Source organism: Rhinichthys klamathensis, unplaced genomic scaffold, assembly GCF_029890125.1.
Source record: "Rhinichthys klamathensis goyatoka isolate OS25496 unplaced genomic scaffold, OSU_Roscu_1.1 h1tg000212l_1, whole genome shotgun sequence".
In the NCBI taxonomy this organism is placed as follows: Eukaryota; Metazoa; Chordata; class Actinopteri; order Cypriniformes; family Leuciscidae; genus Rhinichthys; species Rhinichthys klamathensis.
Window position 1 is genome coordinate 1,071,121 of NW_026606737.1, and position 25,678 is coordinate 1,096,798.

Sequence of the window (25,678 nt, forward strand, 5' to 3'; positions counted from 1 at the left end):
AAAGTTTTCTTGAGTGCGTCCATTTTTAACGCGTCTTGACTGCTGTACAGTCTGACATTTATGACAACTGAGATCTTACAGTGTGACATGACTTACAGCGAGGATCATGTTCGTACAGTCTGACAAGCAACAATCGCAAAGGACTATAATAAATCGCACAGTGTGCACCCGGCTTAAAGGGTTAGTTCGTGAAAATTCTGTCAGTAATTACTCACCCTCATGTTGTTCCCACCCCGTAAGACTTTCGTTCATCTTCGGAACACAAATTAAGATATTTTAAATTAAATCTGAGAGCTGGATCACTCCTCCATTGGCTTCTAAGGGATCGAAACTTGCCGGCCCAGAAAAGTTATTAAAGACATCGTTAAAATAGTCCGAGTGACTACAGTGGCTCAACCATAAGTTTATCAAGCGACGAGAATACTTTTTCTACGCAAAAAACAAACAAAAATTACGACTTTTTTTCAACTATTCATTTTCTTCTGCGTGGGACTGAGTGAGTTCACGTAGTGTAACTGCGCAGCAGTTCTGTGTTGTACGTCACCACGTAGGCTCACGCATCACACACATCACCAGCGTCGGCCAATAGTTAGCGTATGTAGCACTGTAGTCACTTGGACTATTTTAACAATGTCTTTAATAACTTTTCTGGGCCGGTCAGTTTCGATCCCTTAAGAAGCCTATGGAGGAGAGATCCAGCTCTCAGATTTAATCAAAAATATCTTAATTTGTGTTCCGAAGATGAACGGAAGTCTTACGGGGTTGGAACAACACGAGGGTGAGTAATTACTGACAGAATTTTAATTTTGGGGTGAACTATCCCTTTAAGAAAGATATGATCATAGAGTGTTAAATTGAAATATTACTTGTTTTCAATTACTGTGTTTTGCAATGAAGTGACATCAATTGTTGAATATTCTCTTATGGACACTCGCCCCCCAAACACACACACACACACACACACACACACACACACACACACACACACACACACACACACAGCATCTGTTCCTCTCTTCCATTCGTGGAAAACAATGAAGAAACACCCACTCTGACTTCACGTGTAACAGCACGTTTTCCTGAGTGGTCTTTCTGAAAGGACTAGCTCATACACACACAGACACACACCCTCCCAGCAGAACACAAAAAGCGTAAACATCTCTCCTCTCACAATGACTATCGGCAAAAACACGAGGGCCTGAATCCTCCAGTGGTTTGATGTCATTCTAACCTATTACATACCCCCGCTGTGAGAGCCAAAGCAAACCAACCAACCCTACGCTTATCAAACTTATCTTGCTTGAAAACTCTGGAAATCCAGGCAGTTTAATCTGTCTTTTTTTTCCACATCATTGTGGTTCTCTGCTTGTCAAACTTTTAATGTAACATGTATGTTTACCCAGTTTGAAAGGAACCAGCGCTGGGCCAGATCCTCATCAGAAGCTCGCGGGTGTGTTATCTCACCCTCAGTAACTGTGAGAACTCCATACTCACATAATTACCTGATATCTAATACACTGCTATTACTAATGAAAAGTGCCGCATGACTTAATAACATTACTCATACCACAGTTAAGATCTCCTTTCTTTGACACTGTAAGTAAATGTTTAACTCAATACACTCTGAACAATGATTTAAAGAATGAGAAAACAAGACCATACATGTTCATATTAAGCTGTAACATGTGCCCTATTCAAAGAACCTTGTGAGATATCTACGCACTTAGAATAGTGTGTGTGTGTGTGTATGTGTGTGTGTGTGTGTGTGTGTGTGTGTGTGTGTGTGTGTGTGTGCGCACGTGTGTGTGTGTGTTTGTGTTAGTGTGTGGCTATACTTATGAGCATTAAATGTCCTCTCTTATATAGGCTAGTGAGATATGACAACTAAGTGAGGACATCTTGCTGACATTTGCATTTGTCTTATAAATCGGTTTTAAAAGTTTTCATTTAATCTAGTGTTTTGCACGTTTCTGTGATGGGTAGGTTTAGGTGTAGATAGGGATGCACGATGATATCGGGACAACATCGGTATCGGCCGATAAAAGCTTAAAATGACCATCATCGGCATCGGCCGATGTGAATATTTCTGCCAAAGAGTCTTGCCGATAGGGTGGCGTGTTTCCTATGCGCACGTGACGACCGCGAACGAAGCATGAGCGCCATGCAACTTAAACTTCCAACTAGGGGTGTGCGTCTCACGCGTTTTTTGATCGTGGACGATTAAAATGTCTCCACGATCTGCTTTTGAAAAAAAAATCATAGTATCGTTCTATCGTTCATTCTATCAGTTCAATTCTGGCGCCTTCATCTCAACATACTGTACAACGCGACGTACATTCACATCACATCACATGTAAACGCAGAGGTAGAGTTACACTCAAGGGACACCGCATTTCACAAAAGTTCATTATTTGCATGTGCGTCAAAGTCTTGCTAGGTAAATATGTCATTCACGTGCTGATGCGCTGTTCTAACATGCGCTTTTCTGAGCGCGTACACGCGACGCTCACAGGAACTAAAAGCCTGTCACAGCGCCTGCATACTGGACTAATCTTTCGAGTCTTATTGCGCTGATACTGTCAAATACACACAAGGTTTACATAAACAAAGTTGGTTATGTCTAAAGTGAAAGCAAACAGAGAAAATCTGCTTGTCAAATGCGTGTATATTAGACGCGTCGCGTTACTCGCGTGCAGTTCTTAAAGAGACAGTAATAATATGCTGCCGCTTGTCCTTAAAGAGATACTGCACCCAGAAATAAAAATTCTGTCATTATTTACTCACTCTAATGTTGTTCCAAACCTGTATTCATTTCTTTCTTGTGCTTAAATATACTATGGAAGTCACTGAAGTACAGCAACTGTTTGGTTAGCCACATTCTTCCAAATAACTTTGATTTTCAACAGAAGAAAGAAACTTGAGAGAGTAAATGATGACAATTTAAATTTTTGGGAGAACTATCCCGTTAATGTTAATAAAACAACAAAACACAGAGTAAATCATTCCCTGCTCTTGACTGAGAACTTTAATAGAAGCTTTAATAAGTTTTTTTGAACTTAAAAAGAAACAAACAAATATATCGGTCTCGGCATCGGGCAAAATTAGTTTGAAAATATCGGCATATCAAATATCGGCCAAAATCCTATATCGTGCATCCCTAGGTGTAGAGGTTGGTTTAGGTGATAGACTTGCATTGATTTTATATCAGGTTAATGATGCTTTCTATGCAATGTCCTCACTAATATAGTGAAACAAACATATGTAAATTTTAAGTATAACATTTTTTAAATACATTTCTTGATGTGTGTGCATATATAAATTACAGTATATTAATATTATATATATATACATACTGTATTAATTGTCAATATAATAGTCAATATATATATATACACATGCACACACACGTGCTATCTATATATAGGCTATATAAACAAAGTCATATTATATAGGATACAAATATATAAAGTATTAATTCAATATCTCTCTCTATATAAATATATATATATATATATGATTATTATGTCATATGTATGATATGTGGCCAGTGTGCATTTAGCATAAAGGTTGCTATCAGAGATGGTGTTAAGGACGTTACGTCCATCTCAGATGACCTACTCGTCTCCCTCTGCCAAGTGTGTGAGCGGCGTTTAATTTACGAGCAGAAAGGACATTAGGCAAATGAGAGGAAAAGTGCTTCATCTTGCCCAATGATAAATGCCAGATGAAAACAGCAAGGACCGCAATCAAAATGTCAATATCCTGAAATTGATTTTAGGGTGAAAGAGAAATGCTTGCTAAGATCACATTATGTCCGCCAACCCTCTCCATGTACCAACGGCTGGGCAGGATATACCATAGACAGTATAAGAAATGGACAGAGCCATCTCATTGGAACTCAGTTGAGACAGTTGAAGCCCATTTTTAGCGATTTCTGAGCACTTCCGTTCCTGACGCGCAGACTCAAACCGACTCAAACTAAGCTTGATGACGTGAGCAACCTGTCTGACAGACGTTAATCTTCTAGTAGCTGTGCGTGAAAATGGGCTTCAACTGTCAGTTTATTTATTGACGAACGTTGACGTCACGCACATTGCACACTGATGGTGAAACGCGCCAATTACGAATTCAGGCATATAAAAATGATAAAAATGGTCTCACGAAACACAGAGCCCCTCCTCCTACGTCTTTTCAGCGGTTATATTTTCCTCTGTCGAGCGATTACTCTCATGATCGCTCGGCAGAAGAAAAGGAAAATATTATAAAATACAAAAGGTAAGGAGTGTGAGATTTCTGCTTGTTGTTACAACTATAAACTTTGATAACGAAAAATCTGTATCAGTTTATTATAATAGCCTACTCTAATCTTTTAAAATGTAATGCATACATTTGAATGTTTAATGATTTTTAAAAGATAGAAAGATGAAAATAGACAGATAGATAGATAGATAGATAGATAGATAGATAGATAGATAGATAGATAGATAGATAGATAGATAGATAGATAGATAGATAGATAGATAGATAGATAGATAGAATATGATTCAAATGTAAATAGATAGATTGTATATAATTCAAATGTAAAATGCTTAAAATTACAGATTAAAATTACTGTCCAAAATCCTGAAATTTGGCAATGATAATTAATTTATTACAGGTATTTCTGCTGCAACCCAGAAAGCCTTTGCTAGCCTTGGTCCAATAAAACCACAATTCATCAGCATGCATTGATTAATCCCATGGCATGTAGCAAAAAAAAAAGAAAAAAAGGTGCGACCAAATCATATGCTGGTGCGACCAACTGAGAAAGTTGGTAGCACCAGTGCAACCAGTGGAAAAGTTAGTCTGGAGCCCTGAATTGGCAGCGTGTGTATATAGAGACAGCACAATACTACAAGCTATCTATGCACAATTAAAGCACAAATCTGAAATGATGTTTCTGCCACTAGTGGCACCACAGAGAAGTGCAAAAAACAGTCAATTAAGTCCTAACAGAGCGATTTCTGGCTAGAATATGCTGCAAACTGGACCAGATTTTATGTCTAAAGTCTAATAACAGTGTTCACCACGTCCTCAGAGCCCCTCATTCATTGTCACAATGGCTGGTAATATCCGCTGCTGTTATATGAACAATCGTAAATACATCTCTGACCCTTTTGTCCGTGTCTCTTTTGCCTCCCTCATTCTCTACACATGTCTGGTGTCTCTGTGGATGCTTGATTTGTGGCCAAACCAGCAGATACAAGCACAAAGACGTTTCTGGCCTTTCTCCAAGCAGCCTGGTCTCATATTCAGAGTGAAGAGCAGACCATATCACCAAAATTCACCACTGTCCCAAAATCCTTCATTGTCAAGCATTCTGCAGTGAGCCATGATAAGCATTTGGTTGAATGGAGGCCTTGAGCCAATGTGGACTTGGTACAATGGTCTGTGCACCGCAGATATCGAGTGCTTTTTATCAATGCTAAATGCTCATTTGACATGCATGGATTATCATCCAGAAAACATCATTTTTGACAGAGTCCGAACGTGCCAACATGAATGGGGAAGATGAAGGCACATGGCGCAAAGATTAGATTGTAGAGGAAGATGAATAATGCCTAAAAAATACACTTCTAGTACTGAATGTCTCAAATCGCATTCATAACGCAATGCAATTTGTCATTTGCATTTATGCATTCGGTAGATTCATTTATTCAAAGCGACTTGAAAAATTTGAAAAATGCACGATTGTTCACACTCGATTGTGTCAGAAACTAACTCGAAAAATTAGAATATCGTGCAAAAGTTCATTTATTTCAGTAATTCAACTTAAAAGGTGAAACTAATATATTATATAGACTCATTACATGCAAAGTGAGATATTTCAAGCCTTTATTTTGATGATTATGGCTTACAGAAAACCTTTTCATAATATTCTAATTTTGACTTTGGGGTTTTCATATCTGTAAGCCATAATCATCAAAATTATAACAAATAACTTAATCTTTTAAGTTGAATTACTGAAACAAATGAACTTTTGCACGATATTCTAATTTTTCGTGTTTCACCTGTACAACACTACCTATCAAAAGTTTGGGATCGATACGATTTTTTTATGTTTTTAAAATAAGTCTCTGATGCTCACCGAGGCTGCGTTTATTTGATTAAAAATACAAAGAAAATAATAGTAACATTGTGAAATATTATTACAGTTTAAAATAGCTGTTTGTATATTTAAAATGTAATTTATTCCTGTGATGCGAAGCTGAATTTTCAGCATCATTACTCCAGTGTCACAAGATCCTTCAGAAATCATTCTAATATGCTGATTTAAGAAATATTTCTTATTATTATCAATGTTGAAAACAGTTGTGCTGCTTCATACTTTAGTGGAAATTTTCTTTGAGTCTTTGGTGAACAGAAGGTTCAAAAGAACAGCATTTATTTGAAGAAGAAATCGTTTGTAATATTACAAATGTATGAAGTCACATTCACTTTAATGTGTCCTTTCTTAATAAAAGTATTAATTTCTTTAAAATGGACCATTGACAGGAGCAAAGCGGCATGCAAATCTGACACAATCGAGTGTGAACAATCGAAGACAATCTGAGGTTATTCTGAGACAATCGAAGTAGTGAATCAAAGAGTCCCGATAGAGTTTGCATTATACGATGACCCAGACAGAAATTAGGCGATTGCCCAATCACAAGAGTCAGCACCTCTCACAGTTCATTAGAGGACACATATACAGGAGTATGGGACAAAACAGTCCCTCAAAACAAAAAGTAGTTCCTTAAACAATTCCTGAAACCATTGATATTGAGGCAATAACTATAAATACTGTTCTGTGTATTTATTATTTCTATGAAATATCATACCGTAGTCACCCCTGTTTTAAAATGCGAGAAGCCAAATGATAAAACTACACTGTAAAAAAAGATTTTTCAGAGTTTAACAATAAAACAAATGTTATTGGACTGTTTTAAAACAAAAATACATTTTCAAGTCTTTCTACTTCAAAATTTCGCATTTAATTCAATGTTACTTGCCATTTCTTTGTAATTGTCTGTGAAATGTTTCAGTGTACACTACCAAACTGAAATTCTGGATTCTGGATTCTAGAAACTGGATTCTACCTGAATCCACCAGACAGTGCAGTGGATCTATTTACTTCAGCAGTCAACTTATAGTACAACACAAATCAATTTAGTAAGAGCATGTGGGACGTTTATATAAAAAACATTTAATTTATACCTAAAGTGAATGTAAACATGTAAAATTGGATCAGTGCATCAGGCCTTTGTGGTATGATTTACTTTTATGGAGCTCTACAAGCTACCTGTCGAAATAGGAACAATTTAGTCATGCGCACGAGCAGCTCATTGTTATGATAATCAATTGAGTGGCTGTAAAAGCACACGGTGAGCTCGAGATGACATTTTACAACCTGCAATATTTCAAACATACCACAACCTCCAGATATTAAAGGACATTCACTTAAGCAGAGTGTTGTGGCTGTAAAAACCTACACATCCTCTGAGTGATTGACATTGTGGATTACGCCGTGTCATTAGGTCAAGGACAAGCAGGTAAATGCATGAACTACTCTAAAACAGTAAACATGAAAAGCAACGGTTCAAAAAGAGGTCATGCAACTGTACTTGAGGAGGCGGGTTTACCTTCCCCATCCTGGACAGTTTAAGCGGAAAGAAGCAAAAGAAGAGGAACTTCCCCCAGTTGAGAAGAGCCGCGAAGCACCAGTTCAGACGGGCCATCCTGGTTCGTACCTCGTACCCTGAACGTCCTTCTACAATATCCCAGCACACTCGATTCAATTATGGTCCTGTCACGAGGATAAAAGGAAGCCAGCCTGCGAATCCAAAGTGAAACTACCAGTCCCTCTTCATTCAATTCGCTCAGTTCTCTCTCAACGGGGCGTCCCTGAGACCAGCGCTCGACTCAGGATCGGTGTACCCCTGATGTGAGCGCGAGCTGCCTCTCAGTCTCTGGATGCTGCAGTGCACATCCAGCCATGAGAAGCAGCGGAGAGGAGGGGGAATGGAGCGTGTGGGGGGTGGGGGGTGGTAATGGGAAGGGGTTCACAGCGTTCATCACCGACAGAGAAACACCAAGACCAAAATTACCACAACACTAGTCTTGAATACAAATAAAAACTGACTGGTAACTTTCTGGTAATCTCAAATGACAAACCGACCCTTTCTGATGCATAATTCAAATCAAACACTAACACTGCCTAATAACGCACATGCATCTTCTAACAACCATTCCATTGAATTAACTAAAGAAGACAGTAAATCCAATGGAGAATAGAATAGAAAGAGCGATATTTACCTATATATTTTTACTTGTATTTACTACATTTTGGGGTGATGATTCAAACGAGTTTCGAATCAATTCATTGGAATAGAGAGTTTGAACTGATTCATGAGAATGAATTGAACTTACGAACTTTTATTATTTTTGCTACTGAAGTTTACATCAGAGACACTATTAAAACATTTGTCAATATTTGTTAAATGTATGTATATTAAACACATACATATATTATACATATATTGCAGTCCAGCAATGAAAGATGAGATTTTGCATTACCGTAATAAAAATTGTAGGGGAAAATGTGCTTAACTGTCATGAAAATCTTACATTTTTGCACAATTTAAATGTATTGTGAATTCATATATCACCCAGTCCTATAGCGGACACATCATTTTGATTCAAGATGCCATAACATCACATCCACGGGGACAATGGAAGATGGCATGTAGAAATGAGCAGATGAAATGGAGTACAGCACCCCAGGGAGATCCAGTTAGGACAGGAAGGAGAAGCATAATTAAGATTGACTAGCTCTAACAAATTGCAAAATGGGCTTGCTCTTGACCCTGTGGGACGTTTCTGCCTGTCTGAGTAAACGCTCTCATTAGGAATATTAAGAATAACCGATTTCACAATCACAACAGACCCGCAGACAGTCACATCTGACGGGTACATTATGCTCATGGAGAGAGCGATATTAACTAAAAGAGCAGTAGATGAAATATTATTAGCCATGAATGAATGCAGAAAGTATAGAATCTTAAATATAAATGTCAAAACAAGCACAGGGTTTTTATAGCAGATGAACAATTGAGGAGAAACAGCTGATGCCTCAGTTTTACAACACGACAAATATGGCCAATGAAAAATTCAGAGACAATCCAATAATGCATTGAGACAAAAACATATTTGAGATATACTAAAAAACATACAAATGTTTGAAATTAAATTGTACTATTATTATACTAGTATCCTGTCTTTAGCTTAAACTAAAGACATCAATAGAATCCCATACAAATCAGTCATGTATGAGGTTTGTATGCTGCTAATAGTCCACTGTATCAATTTCCTCTCAGTTAAATGCAGCATGCATCCATTACAAAGCTGGAAGTGGATACGGCGTGTGCCTACGATCAAACACCTTTAATCTTCTGCATTAATGCCTGTTTTATTGAGACAGAACAGATTCAGTTTATAGTCTCTTTTTGGGAACACTGGGAAAAAAATGGAGGGGGTACAGTTTTTGGATAGGATGCTGAGCGGACTGTGACTAATTCAGTGGTGGTTTCAGACCGGACTGGCTGTGGGAGATAGAGTGAGTCTGGTTCTGTGCCAGACTAGCACAGCCAGTACCATTTTCACAATATGCACACTGTACAAAATGGGATGATACTGTTGATTTAGGATGTCACGCAACAGCCCTTTTTCTGGAAATACTCAAATCATAAAAATCAAAGTGCACAAAAGCCTCAAATAAAACCTGTAGAGATATGCATGAAAATAGTTGTAGATTAGGAACAACTTTTCCTCACATGCATGCCATAAACTAAATAAAGTGGTCAAAAGTAAGTGACACATTTGCAATGTTACAAAGGATTTCTATTTCAAATAAATCTTGTTCTTTCTATTCATCAAAAAATCCTGAAAAAAACGTATCAAGGTTTCCACAAAACTATGAAGCAGCACAACTGTTTTCAATATTGATAATAACAAGAAATGTTTCTTGAGCAGCAAATCAGCATTTTAGAATGATTTCTGAAGGATCATGTGACACTGAAGATTGAAGTAATGATCTTCTTTAGTAGTCTTAGGGTAAGTAATGTATAGTTCAGCAGCTTGTAGTGTTTAATAAAAGTGATTTTGTATAAACTTTGCATTTGTTCCCTTGCTGGAGAGAAAAACTAAATAAAACATCCTAAGGTAGTTTGCAAGTCATAGCTGGCCAACTCAAACAGTGACAAGTACACAAAAACCCAAAACTAGTAAAAACAGATGAGCCTAACCAGCTTGAGCAGACGAAGAGACTAGGCTGTCCGACCTAGGCTGGTTAAAACTGTATTTTTCAGCAGTTTTACATGGCTAAGACTGATCCCTAACCCCCTAAAAATGCGCCCCATCTCAACTCAAACCATGCCACTCCCTGCAGATGTCCATATTAAATTAGTTCCTCACAAAAAGTAATGGACAGATATCCATCAGATGCAACCATTCGCTCAGTGTCTGTGTGTATTACTCATAAAATCATAGAGGATGTGGCTCTGCTCGCTTTATGAGGGGGAAATGAGATGGAGAGAAAAAAGAAAAAATCGGGGAAATCTGCAAACGTGTGGATACATAACCTCGGCCTGGGTGGGTCTCTGCTGTGTCCTGTTTTCCACAGAACACTTCACACTTTCATCCAAAAACTGGAAAAAAAATACAGTTGACAGCTGTGTTATCTTCCATTACAGAAAGAGAAATGATACGCTGCCATCTCCTCTGATAAGTGCGTATGCCTTCAGGACATCAAACACACGATCGCATGACACACACAAGATCCGTGTTTTCTACAGAAGCACTCTGATAGTGTCGGACATGAAAAGGCAGGAGACAGCTGGGTGGGGAACGGAGAAGCTTCCTGTTTGAGCTGAAAAAAAAACCTTAGAAGCGTGTTTGTTCCTCGAAACCAGGGTTTTTCTGGGAAGTCAGGAGAGACACAGTGCTTAGTTTTCATTGTTTTATGGTCATTGTTTAGGATGGTGAAAAGGAAAGGGCAGGCCCTGAAGAGAGCGGTTAATCTACCTGACGCTGTTCCTGAGGTAATAAACAAACCCACATCTGCTCTGTGCATGACATTCAAATCATCGTGAGTTAAAGGCAGTACAACAAACTCAACAATAATTAATAAATATTTGATGTTTTAAATTAATTAGATGAATGCGGTGACTTCGAACACAGCCATGGTCAAGATGATCTACTGAAGTTCAAACTGAGCATCAGAAATGGAGAAGAAAGGTGATTTAAGTGACTTTGAACGTGGCGGCATTGTTGTTGGTCAGAAACTGCTGATATACTGGGATTTTCATGCATAATCATTTCTAGGATATACAGAGAATGGTCCAAAAAAAAGAAAGAAAATATCCAGTGAGCGGCAGTTCTGAGGGTAAAAAAATGCATTGTTGATGTCAGAGGTCAGAGGAGAATGGCCAGACTGGTTCAAGCTAATAGAAAGGCAACAGTAACTCAAATAACCACTTGTTACAACCGAGGTCTGCAGAAGAGCATCTCTGAACGAACCTTGAAGCAGATGGGCTACAGCAGCAGAAGATCACACCGGTGACAATCCTGTCAGCTGAGAACAGCAAACTGAGGCAACAAGTCGCACAGACTCACCAAAATCGGACAATAGAACATTGAAAAAAACGTTGCCTAGTCTGATGAGTCTTGATTTTTGCTGCGACATTCAGATGGTAGGTAGCCTGGTTAAAACCAGACCATTCTCAGTTGTAACTGAGTTATGGTCTGGCAAAGCGTCATAGACAAATCATTTCCAGAGGGGCGTCACAAACGGACGTCGCGGATAGACCTAAAACCAATCAGAGCGATGAAGGAGATGACGTATGCAGAGCGGCAGAAACATCTCCGAGTGTTGTTCTTTGTTCGGTTTTTAACAAAAAGGAAACGTTCAAATCGCTTAAAACAGACGCGATAGCTGATTGGAACGAGTGATGTTCAACGGCGGCATCCATCTTTGTAATGTAGGCTACAAAATCTGCTTCAAAATCCCAGCGCTGTCGTCATCGTGTAAAGCCCGCCCCAACGTTTCTGATTGGTGCCTCGATTTCGGCGGATTGGAAATGGGCTTGAATGAGCTCTTTGCCAGACTAACTTTCAGAGCAAATCTAAATTTGCCGGAAGTTGTCTGGGTTTTCCCAGGCTAGATGGTAGGTCATTTGGTATAAACAATATGAATGCATGGATCAATCCTGCCTTGTATTAACGGTTCAGGCTGCTGGTTGTGTAATGGTGTGGGGGATTTTTTTTTCTTGGAACACTTTGGGCACCTTTTGAGGATTGTTTAAACGCCACAGCCTACCCGAGTATTGTTGCTGACCGTGTCCATCCCTTTATGATCTTCTGATGGCTACTTCCAGCAGGATAATATGTCATACCACGAAGCTTAAATCATCTCAAACTAGTTTCTTGAAGATGACCATGAGTTCACTACACTCAAATGGCCTCCACAGTTACCAGATTACAATCCATTTGAGCACCTTTGGGAAGTGGTGCAACTAATGATCAATTCACAACCATCACTCACATACACTGCATTTAAACTACTCAGAAAACATGAAAACAAAAATACCCCAGCGACCAAAAACTGCAATAGCAGATAAAGTATTACACAGTCCCATGCTGCACTGCAGGTAGAAGGAAGATATTTGCATCCTCATGCATAACCAAAAATATCATTATCATAGCAATTTAGCTCAATTTTTTGTTGCTTAATTGAAATCGACCAACAAAGACAAGAGGTAAAGGATGTGAATGGTCTTTAATATCAATCCGTTAAGCTTGCTCAGCATGCTGTGGTAAAAACAGGGAGAGTGGCTGTGCTTAATCAAATTAGATTTTGTGTGTGTCCGTGTGTGTGTGTGTGTGTGTGTGTGTCCGTGTCCTACGGCTGATGTTTTTTATAGATACTGCACCATGAGCCAGTGCTACACTCAGTCCCATACATGCTATTCACTGTGGAAAATGAATAACTCCCTCTAGAATAACTTCCGCAGACCCGTTTTCTGTGCGCACAGCAAAAAAGGAGGTTCATTTTCAATTTTAACTCTCTCTCATATCTCATAGATACTGTATGTCAGTACAAGAATGCTGAGTGACTGATTTGAAACACTCTATATAGGCATACCTTAATGCTCAGTTTAGTGTACATTACAGTGAAAATAATGTTAAACCAAAGCAATATCACATTAATACACCTCTGTACCAGTTTTTACATATACAAATAGATGCAAACCTCAACATAACATCAGTGACCGATGAAATCAATTACCCTTTCACCTCCTCCTATTGATCCTAAAGCCATTCAGAGGATTGAACAGTCTACAAATGGAAACACATGACAAGCGTCTGACAAATGAATAGAAATTTCTCATTCAAAGGACACAGATTCTACCAAAGAGAAACCTTGAAAACCTGCATCCATGCATAAAAGACAGGACATTAAGCAACCCAGAGCATGCATCACAGGAACATATGCACGAGTATGAAGAACGCAAAGAATGCTGACATTCGCACTCGTTTGTGAGACAAAAAAGTAGTGACGAGATATTTGATGGTCCTTAAACGCTAGCATTAGACTGATAAAGACTTTTCAATGGCGGATACTATTTAAAAGAGAGTAGAAAGGATAACAGGGCTAGATAATATATCAAATAAATATTAACAATCATTTCCCAATAATGTCGTAGACTATACATATAATGCATTTATTAATTTAGCATATGCTAAAGGAGGTTTATTTTTGCATTTATTAAATATTAAATATATGAATTCCATTAAATTTAGGCTGAAATAAAATTAAATGCAATATAAAAATAAATAAAAAAATTCAACTTATAAAATGAAAATTGTTACCTTGGCAACAAACTGAAAAGAAATATAAAGTTGAAGTACTGAAATTACTAAGACTGAAATAAAAATAAATTAAAGCTAAATAGAAATATTTAAAGAAAAACAGATACTAATCAAATTAACAAAAGCAGTATTAAATCACTAAAAATTAACAAAATATAAAAGCCAATTCTAAATCTTAACAAATATCATTTAATTCTAAAATTAAAGTTTCAAAGCAAATACATGAATACTAAGAAATATATTTAATACTGTCAATATGCTGAAAAATACTGCCATGTACTTTTTGTTGTTATTGCATAATGCAATTTGAGATACAGCAATTATATCACTTATTTTACACAATATTAACTTAAGATTCACCAAAAAACGACAACAAAAAAACCCATTGTGCATTATTCATTGCTTTTGAAATGCATGGAAGGGGGAACTACTACTTCTGTTAATCGGCCTAATGGACGTGTTATCATCAGCCAATGCCGATTATCCCAAAAAGGCCTGGCATGAGGCAAAACATAATTTTATCACAACTGAACACTCTCAAACTGAGAGAGAGGGAGAAAAGAAAACAGGAGGAGGGGTAGCAGGATTAGCCAAAGTATCCTGGGCCGCACCAGCTCCACAATGAAGCTTTAATTGGACTCCTTTTGTCTCGAAATTGAACATTTCTGTGTGGGCCTTTAAGAACCTGCACAAAGGAGGGGAAAGGGAGGGAAAGAAAAGGCAAAAGAGGAGGAAAACGGGGAAGAATATCCTCTTCAACTCTCTTCACTCGGGATATTTGGTGCCAGTGTCTTATCAAAGCTCTAAGATGGCTCATGGGGTCTCTTCCTCCACCTGAACAAGTGCTTGTTTAAGCCCGCTATTGAATGGAAGCTAATCAGAGGGAGTGTGGGAAGTTTGGGAACTCAAGCATACAGCCTAACGGAGATTCATCCTTACTACTAAGGAACCTTCAGCTATGCCAGGCAGTGTTTCCCACCCATATTATATATATATAATAAATATATAATTTATATAATATAATACAATACATATAAAATAAAATAAAACAAAACATTAAGCTACACTGATTCCACAAACAGTATGTGTAGTATATATATTTTAATAATAATAATAAATAAAATACAATAAAATAAATCTTTAGGCTAATCTGATTCCACATACAGTATATGTAGCATTTTGAAAGCAGATTTGGTTGCTGCTGTGACATGTTGTGGTCCTTATTTCTAATGGAGGGTGTTTCTAATCAGCTCCCGAGGATTCCCCCACAGGGACAATGCTTGAAAGAGAGGGGCATAACGGGGTCATGCAGGCTCGACCCCCCAGACTGCTATGTAATCATCTGTGCATTTAATGAAGGCTGTGCTTGCACATCCTCTCCATTAAGAAAAAAGGGAATGAAGCAGTAAAAAGCCATTGAGGGACTCAGGCAGTAAGTCTCTCTCATCCCTCATTCAAACACCATCCATTGTTATGTGAGGTCTGGCTGTTCCTCGTGGGAATCTGTGAGGTGTTAGAAGATGCTGACCATTCCTTGCACAACATACTTGGGGTATAAATTCAAACACACACTGCTTTATTGTTATAACATTCACCATGTCAGGGAAGCAATATATATTGGCTATAGTGATTATTATCATTTGTCTTTAATCATTCAGGTCAATAATGGATATGTACTGTAATAGTGCACACTCATTTCTGCCTATCTCCACAGCATGCGTTTTGTGTTTTGTTGATGTAATTTGAGAAAAAAAAATACCAAATCACAATTCAGTCTGTAAATATGTGTACAAAAAAAGAGCCAATCAATTCAGTATGCAAATATTATGATGACACCACAGCTATCGTTTTAACTTTCAATGCTGCTGAGTGCTAATACAGTTTCAAACTTTACATTTCTTAAAGTATCATGTTTGGCAAAAATAGATACCTTTTGAAATTAGAATCAATGAACGCCTATCAGAATGCTTGAAGATCATCGATACAGTAATGCCTGTGAAAACACAACGCTCTTTTGCGCTCTAAACTCATTTACTGCACTGCAATGAGATCTGCGTTTGTTCTCTAGTGCATTCTGGTTCCACTGTATTCATAACTGCTGTGTCTTTCCACATTGATGAACGGCCGAGGGGCATGCAGGGCTGCCAGGGGAGCATTTTATGTAAGAGATAGCTAATCCCATTACTCTCCTAGCTGGAACATTGCAGTGTGCCGCACTGCCAGAGGCTGAGAGTTTTGGCCCGTGACTGAAGCATTAAGCCGAGAGAGGGAGGGAAGAGCCCGTCCCACTATAACCTCCATGGATGACTTTGAATCACGCACACAAATATCATATCAATGCTATTATGAGATAGAATACTGTGTCTGTGTAGGCATCCAAGAGAAAGAGCAAGACAGTGAAGAAAATACACATCTACTGTCTAATACTATATAGATAATACTCCACTCTATGAATGAATCAAATAGATCTGTTCTGAAACAAATAAAAGGCTCAGTGACAGATAAGGATGTCTAAGATGGAGGATAGGAAAAATCTTTGTAATCTGTATTCGTGTTGGTAATAGGAAAAATATAGATATTTTGACTTTAACCAATTCATCATTCAGCCATTTTAATATGTTTTTGAGTAACTTTTTGAGAGATCCAGACACAAAAAAAGAGCATTGCATCATTGTTGATCCAAAATATTTCTGCGTCAATTCTCATTAAAGACTCAACAGAAGCCGTACCACCTCTTTCCCAAAAGCAATCAAAGGTCACTGTTTTGGCCAGTAGCTCAGCAACACCATCCAGTGACTGTGTAGAAGAAGCTGTTGTTTTGATCCACAGTCTGTGTCCATAAAGCCTGTCACTAAGAGGAAGAACCTCCAGCAGGACCCGACCTTGGAGACATGCCTCACTTGTGCAGACACGCTTAACTTGTGGGCTCCTATAGTGTGAAGTGCACATAAAGACCATCCTGAGGGCTAAATGGACCCACTGAATGACCTGCAGGAACTGTGACCAGGAATTTGAGACATTCACAACACAAAGCCATCAAGATACATCAAAACAGTTGTGCCGAAGGCAGCCATGCACTGGCAAAGCCCTCAAGCTTTTCATGGATCTGTCATCTGACTCTTTGTTATGGTCTGTGCTTCTAACCTTTGCTGGTGAACTCTTGTACATCGGCAGCTTATTTCCTCAGACCAACCAACATGACTGGTGGCAACTGATGTTAATGGACTAAGCAGACAATGTGGGGAAGAGTCCTAATGACAGGACAGTTGTTTAAAGTTCCTTCCACCCAATGTAAAAGGTTTTTGTTTGTCCTTCAAACTGCACAGCAATTACAATGTATAGAATTGGTGAAACACGAATTATTATGACTAATCTACAATTTCTGTCATGACAACTCTCTGAGTGTTTGGCATGGTAATGGGTATGACAATGTCTGGTCTTGCCGGAATAGATCTGCTACACTGCTGATGCTGTTGGTTATTGCTTTAAGTATGGGACCTTTCTACTGCCAATACATACACAACACACTGCTGTGAGCACGTAAGACACTCTGCTGCTGTACAAAATAGCATCAACAAATTACCCGTAGCAGATCTATACAGGTGGAGCTGGGGAAGGTGGAGGGTTTCTGAAAGTGCGCTGGACTGCTACAGCAAATGATGACCAAATATTTGAAGGTTGAGCAGCGAGCTCATTGGCTACTGATACAGCAGGAACCAATCAGCTGTGCCCTATAGAGAATGATGTGATTGCAAGCAGATTGAGTTAAGGACCTATCAGCCTGCGCCATCAAGAGTTTCATGACAGAACTGTGCATTTATCCACCAAACTAGAGTAATAATCAAATATTACTGTATAATAGGGCTGGGGTAAACGATTATTAATTAAACGATTAGTCTGTCGATTATTTTATCGATTAGTCGACTAATCTAACGACTAATTGAACGATTCTTTTTTGTAACATGGAAATTGCAGGAGTGCACATTCAATGCACAACAATTTTGATCTGGTTCTTACAGAGTATCTACACTGTAAAATGTTTGGTAGGCTACTCAAATGAGCCCTATCACACTTGGATGTGGTGCTCATTTTAATGTTTTCAGTGCTCATAAAAAACATCCGGACTGATTTTTCGGTTTTGTTGACGGGGGTGGGGTTTACATGCGCTTCATAAGGCACACACGCACATTTGCACACACACGCGCAAGGTCTCTCGCTCTCTCCCTCGCTGCCGCGCGCTACACGGTTTGGAGCGAGCTCTAGATTCCGGGAGATTTTAACTAATTTGCGGGCATCAGGGAGCCGCTATCACTATGCGGGAGACTTGGGATGTCAACTCCATTTGACAAAGAGCGCAAATAACGACACCTTTACGTTTGGAACTGAATTTGAAGTATTCCCATACCTTCAATGATTTAGTGCGAGCTGTTTTTTTTTAGGACTTTTTCTTTTGTTGGGACTTTTGCATGGCTTTGTTGTGAATTCTGTGAAGAGGTTGCTGTTTCGTCCTCGATTCTGCAATGTTTCGGTCTCCCACGTGTGTGTGGCGAGCTGTACCGCCGGGAACGGTGCAAAAAAAAAAAATACATAAATAAATAAAGAAGCGTCGACAAAAAAATATGACGTCGACGAATTTTTGACGTCAAAGCGTCGACGTCATCGACGCGCCGCTACAGGCCTACTGTATAAACACTGTAAAATAAAAATGACTTTTGAAAGATCAAAAAAATTGTCTCATGAAAAATCTCATGAAATTCCTGTCAAAGTAACTAAAGGTTGTTTAGCATTTAGCAATGCAAGGAGCTACAAAAAACCTTGTTCTTTTATCATTATGTTTGATTTTCAATGCTCACTACATGACATGGGCATTGCCTCTTAAAACTGGCAAACATATTACCCCGATAGGTAAATATATTAAACTCCAGATTTGCACTACGATGCACGAGCCCGTTCTCATCCCAAGGCGTAATATACTGACTCTTTTGCCAAAGCGTCTATATCCAACGCACATGGCACCCTTTAGCGTCATATGAGACGCAGATATATGGCGCCTCCTAGTGGTCTAACCCTAACACTACCCCAGACCTAAACCTACCCAAAACCAAAGCGTGTTATACTGACGCTAAAGGGTGCCATATGCGTTGGATATAGACGCTTTGGCAAAAGAGTCAATATATTACGCTTTGGGATGAGAATGCGCTGGATGCACAGATACCTCAATGCAATGTCAAACACAATGCGGTTAAACCATTTTAATTAAGTAAAAATAGGACCTCTAAACTATATGACAGCTAACTAGCAGCATAAATTAAGCCAGTAAAATGTAAAACAATGATGATTTTTTAATAATAGTTATCACGTTATTATTTCAAGGTGCTATGCATGCTGGGACCTTGCAAAACATTGTTTAGATGGCTCAATTTGGAAATTTTGGGATTTGAGTAAGTAAGGTCAATAAAGCAACTTTTGTTAGCAACATTTCGAGTATTCTTGACTACTCCTACTAAAAACTTTTTGCTCAAGCTACTTCTACATTTTCTTCTACTTTACATTTGTTAGAAGAATATTTTGCAGTGCACTGAAAAAAAAAAAATTTAAATAACCTGATTATTATGGTGTCATTTCTGCGGGTACATATGCTCAAGCCTGTAGCTGCTAGAAAACAACAACAAAACCAAAAACAGTTTACAAGGAATGAAAAACCCATTATTTTATCCTAGAGGCACCATTAATTCAACTTGAATGGTTTTGAAAAATCCCGTCCCACTTAGCAGCAGCCAGAAATCAATTTTGAGTAACTTGGCAATCTTAAGCTAACACCAGAGTCACCCCATTCACAAACAAACACATTTAGACAGCACAGGAAAACACTCATGCCCTCCAGCAAAAAAGACAAACAATGATCCCAGACTGGGCAATCTGTAAGAGGTGCTGCATTGGTTGTAGTAGTAAACAGGAACATCGTCACTGGTTTGTTGTTCTACCTGTCCTGTAGCAAACCTCACTGGCATGTCGGGACTTGGAGCCGTGTTGGTTACACTTTGTATCTTGTTTTTCCTAACCCTGATTCAGAGTCAGATAAAACAAGAGCCGAAAAACACAGCCTGAGGGGCTGTGATTTAAATATCTGTATTATCACAGTGGTAGCCTTCGTTTTGTAATGTTACGGGTCATACTGAAATATCATGAACCATTAGCACTTTTCAACCAGTCTAAAAACATATTTCAAACTCAGTTTTAATACACTACTTCACTTAATAATATACATCAAAATACAACAATTTATTTCTAGTCCTTATATCAACCTTAATAAATCTACATTCTCTGACACTATAGAGGGGTCCAAACGTCTAAGGCCACTAATAAATACACATTCTCTACTACACTCTCCATTTAGATTTTTAAAATACCTTTGATTCTGATTAATTTGCTAATGAATCATCCAGACCATTCTCACAAATCAAATATGTCCATTTTCTTTTTTCAACACAATAACAATGTCTAGCTCATGGGGAAATGTATTATCACTCTAGAACTTTCTAAACGTTTCCATGACAAAAGCAATAAACAAAAATCTGACATTTCCATGTCCATTGTTTCTAATTTAATACAGCAATTTTCATTAACTCACTAAAGCTGCATTAATTTGACCAGAAAATACAGTGAAACGAGTAATATTTGATGTTTTTTGATGATTTCTTCCAGTACATTTTCAGCATTATTACCCCAGTCTGCAAGAACATCTCATAATCTGTATAAAAAGTTTAACATGATCATTTTTAGATAAGTGACCTAGAAAAAGTGCAGATTATTAAATATGTCTTTTCTTGATTATTTCCAGGATTACAAAAAAAAAAGATTTGTAATACAGCACTGTATATTATGTATAAAGTAAATATCTTTTTTTACACATTCTGACATCAATTCTCACTAGTCTTAAGTCTGTAATGCTCCATGTCGCCCATTTGGAGAGATAGAGGTCAACAAGCAACTCACCGTCCAGAGGGACATCGCACGGCCTTCTGTCCCGTCAGTCTAAGAAGAACCTCCAGGTGTCAACCAGTCCAGCCTCACTTTTATCATACAGCTGAACTGGAGTCATGCATATACAGTCACGGTTCTGCCTGTGAGTGTATCCCAGTCCTCCTCAGCAGTGCACACTGAGAACAAGAGCCTGGATGTCTGGCCTTTGTTCTGACATATTTCCTGAGCTGCATTGTTAGCCATGGAAAGGAAACACATGCATTCTCGCACACACTTTTCTGCGAGATTCTCCTGGGGGGGTGCGATCGTCGGACAACATGCAGTGTACTAGGAGCCCGACATTGTTTTTCTTTCCTTCACGCTTTTTCCGAGGTCAAAGTTTAACCAGTGCCTCACACAGGGCTACAGTTAAAGAGAAGACTCTTAACATCCATGTTGATCATTTACAGAAGTTTCCAAGCTGCCTGACCAGACCGTCAAACCCCCACACACACACACACACACCGGCTCTGACATGACATTATTAGAATAGGAGGCCTTATTTACAAGTTCATCAACACAGTGTGTTTGACTCTACGAGGTCAAAAGCCAAGGTGTGTCAAATATAATTAGCTGTCACAACACAACTCAATAAAACTGAGATACTCTCAGCTAATCCAATTTAACATTTAAAGTAATTCTGCATATTTTCCCCCAAAATTAGAAAAAAAACCCTTTTTTTTTTTCAGGATTCTTTGATGAAAATAGAAAGTTCAAAAGAACAGCATTTATCTGAAATTGAAAGCTTTTGTAGCATTATAAACGTCTTTACTTAATATTTTTAATCAATTTAATGCATCCTTGCTGAATAAAAGTATGAATTTCTTTAATTTCCTTCCAAAAAAAAAAATGTAAAAGCATCTGACCTCAAACTTTTGAAAGGTAGTGTATAATGTTACGAAAGCTTTCTATTTCAGATAAATACTGTTCTTTTAACTTTCTATTCATCAAAGAATCCTGGAAAAAGGGTCTGTTTTTAACGTTGATAATAATAATAAATGTTTCTTGAGCATCAAATCAGCATATTAGAAAAATTTCTGAAGGATCATGTGACACTGAAGACTGGAGTAATGATGCTAAAAATTCAGCTTTGCATCACAGGAATAAATTACATTTTAAAATATATTCAAATAGAAAACAGTTATTTTATATTGTAAAAAAAAATATTCTACGATATTACTATGTTTGCTATGTTTTAGATCAAATAAATGCATGCATGTATGTATGTATATGTAGGTTATGTATATATATATATATATATATATATATATATATATATATATATATATATATATATATATATATACACACACACACACACACACATATTTTGGAATCCTTGCTATTAAAGGGTAACTAAACACTAAACCAACTTTTTTTAGTTAATGATCTGTAAGACTGGGGCTTTATTAATGCTGTTCATTGATTCGAGTAACTTTTTTGACATTTGGGTATAAAGTGTTTTAATTCTACAATATATGGTGTAAAAACGTCTGAGTGCTGCCCTCTTCAGGTTGAATGGTGGCTACTGCACTTGAATTTTCCTATTGGATGTTTGCGGTAGTTCGTGACGGTAGCGGTGAGAGCTGACGTAAGCAGGTTTCAGCTTACCGTACGAGCTACCACGCCCATGGCAGTATAAAAACCATCTTGTTTCGTCAAAACCACTGTAGCGAGTCAGTAGTTGGAATTGCGAGTATTGAAAACGATCAGGATAGAGTATCCGTTCATCCCCTCTATCTCCGCTGGGCTCCGCCCACTTTTCCAGCATTTTTTCAAATATTGCCAGTGGGTGGAGTCAGGCTCTGACCAGGGGTTTAAATACCCTTTAAAAACATTTATTTTTGCACCCCTAGTGGTCATAAATGTATTTTCCAGTATGTCAGTACTGCTGTAAAGTAGATAAGCCTTTCAAGCCAAGCCACTTAACACTGTTTCCCATGGTTACCAAGGTGGTACATCTATAAATCTGCACCCAGGCATCAAAATGGCAAAATGCTGGCCTGTGGGAGGGGGTTAAGCACAGAGCCCGGGCCTGCATGCATTAGCTCTTCAAACCTCACTGCCATGAGCAGAATTAGCACGGGGTGAATGTGTCAGGGGTGAGAGCCACTTGAAATTTAAAGGCCAGACGGGTCACAACCCCATAACCAGCAGCGGGAGAGCGCTTTAATGAATGCCTTGAACACCTCAACATCATCTCCTGTTGTTTTCAGGTTTAAATTAAAGTGAGAAAGACAGATAGAGGTGAGATTTAAAGGAGAGCCTGCTCTTTTCTATGCACCGACAGGTATTAAATAACACCTCTGTGTGGGCAGACTTGTCACAGGACATTCTGTGAACACGTCCTCCATTAAAGGAGGTTGATTTACTGTCCCCTTGAGCATTGACCATGTTTTCATTTGAAAAAGCTGTGTGACATGGTGCCCTGAGGAGAGAACATCAAGCTCCTGCCTCGACGAGTTAAATTCATCTGCGCAAGCACACAAACACACACACACACTGTATGTGTCATTATATGAGCCAACATACTGTTATTGTACAAATTGATTTATGGTTTTTAATTGCTAAAGCTTTCAAGCTACATCCACAAACTTTTTTGTAGCTTATTAGATTCATGGTTTATCAGTAGAGAATGATGAAAAGTCCCCCAAATTCCCAATTATGATGACTGAATGCTCAGTGAAAAGTCGTATGATAACTTTGGGCGAGGAACAAAATAAATGTAATTATTTATTGCAAATCTTCCCCTTCGCTGCAACTCTCCAATTTCATTCTCCATTCCACATATTTGAGTTGGCTGCTGTCAATGACATCAATCCTGGTGTGATCATCAATGCACCATTTTTTAATCTAAGCTTTGCCGGGGGGAGGGATTATAAGTGAATATCGACTTTCGGTCTGTTCCTCACACAAAGCCATACAATAGGATTTCTATTAACTTTTCCAGAATCTCAATAATTGTTCAAATGTTCCGCAATTTTGTTTTACAATTTTTTGTTGTTACAGACAGACAGACAGACAGACAGATAGATAGACAGATAGATAGACAGATAGATAGATTTGCTGAAACAAAAGACTGCAATTTCGTTTGGTGGCACTAGTGATCTAGAAATCACACACGTCATCTTGAACTACGAAATATGTTTGTGTGTGTGTTGGTGTGCGCATGCCTGACAAGCCTTGAATTCAACAAAGTCCTGTGAAGGAGGGTATAAATAGAAGCACTCTCTCAGAACAGACTGTTCCCCAGTGCTGGTCAGCTGTGAATGTGTCGGATGTGAACCTGAGACCTGAGTCCTGACTGTGAGCACCTTGAGAAAATCCCCATACACAGCACAGGAAACACACTGTCCTCACCCACAGGAAACATTCCAGCTAGACAACAAAACAACCTGCTGCAGCTAACTATAGTAACCTCTGGCCCAGTCCTCCTCGTAACTGTACAGGAAGTGATGTGGGCAGGACTACACGCCACTACACTGGCTCCTGATGGACGCCTTCACACCGCATAACAAACAAGCCAAACAACAGTGAAGCAATCAGGTCAGCTGAGGCACTATGCATCTGCTGTATTGTGTCCACTTCTATTCAGATTTCAAGAGGAGTCTCCCCAATATAATGACTATATCAGTTACCAGACATACAGACAGATTGATTTGTGGCTTAACTGGCTTTAATAAATGAACGAATGAACGAACAAACGAACGAAAGAATGATTCGAGTTAAATGTTTTTTCAGTCAACCTCCTATAATAAAGTCCTTATGAAATCAAAAAATGTGGCTTTAGAATGAATAAATAGTCTAATTGTTAGTATATTTTTTCAGTCAGCCTCCTATAAATCAAAAGTTTTGTGGAAAAATAAATAAATACAACATGACGTTTTCAATCAATCAATCAATCAATCAATCAAGTAAATTTTTTTGGTAAACCTCCTAGGATTGATAACCCTATTAAATCAAAAGTGTTGTGGCTTTTACTACATATCTTTCAGATGTGACATAACTATAGCCTGTTGGCTACAAAATTAAAGAAATAACTGAAGCCCCAATATGTCCCGCACACAATTGCTGTTCCAATAGTGTGACCAATGGCAGACAAGTATTTGGGAAACTAGTAGAGCAGAAATCACAGACTTCACCTTTAAGCAGAGTAAAATTTCCAAAGCAAAACATAAACACACACACCAAACACACGCTGTGGGAAACACTGAGACAATTACAGCCTGCACTGTCAATCATCGGTAAACAGAGTTTATACGTGTGAAGAACATACAACCGCATCATTAATATGTATTTATCTGTGAACGAACCGTGCTCGTTTTGTCTAAGAAAATGTGATGACAAACGGGTAGCGCTTGTAAATATGTGTTTTTATTGAGGGCATTCAGTCCATGATTACTTAGCTTTGTGACGGTTCACGCTGGAAAACGGAGGTTTGTTTGGTGAGGGACAGTTGTGGCTGTGAAGATGCCGCGTCTTGTTAGCTAGGAGATGGGTAAAGAGGGGAGGCCGTGGAGTGTGTGAACTCTATGGGATTAGATATTTCGGCCCTCCTGTGAAGATCTGTGTGAGCAATTACCATCCCACGGTCACAGAGGACAAGGAAGGAAGGAAGGAAGGAAGGAAGGAAGGAAGGAAGGAAGGAAGGAAGGAAGGAAGGAAGGAAGGAAGGAAGGAAGGAAGGAAGGAAGGAAGGAAGGAAGGA

General features: G+C 38.5%; 1 protein-coding gene across 5 annotated transcripts in view; it reads right to left on the minus strand.

The window, feature by feature from the left end:
• Positions 1–25,678, minus strand: part of tns1b (tensin 1b) — a 307,710-nt gene that overhangs the window by 211,628 nt on the left and 70,404 nt on the right. The window contains exon 1 of one of the 5 annotated variants that reach the window (XM_056264009.1): positions 20,944–21,253. The exons of 3 other annotated variants lie outside the window; for them this stretch is intronic. In XM_056264009.1, coding sequence (XP_056119984.1) covers positions 20,944–20,958 — 15 coding nt within the window. In that variant the 5' untranslated portion in view covers positions 20,959–21,253. Of the gene's footprint in view, positions 1–7,661; positions 7,876–20,943; positions 21,254–25,678 lie in introns of those variants that run through there. One more of the 5 variants, XM_056264005.1, reaches the window with a different exon arrangement.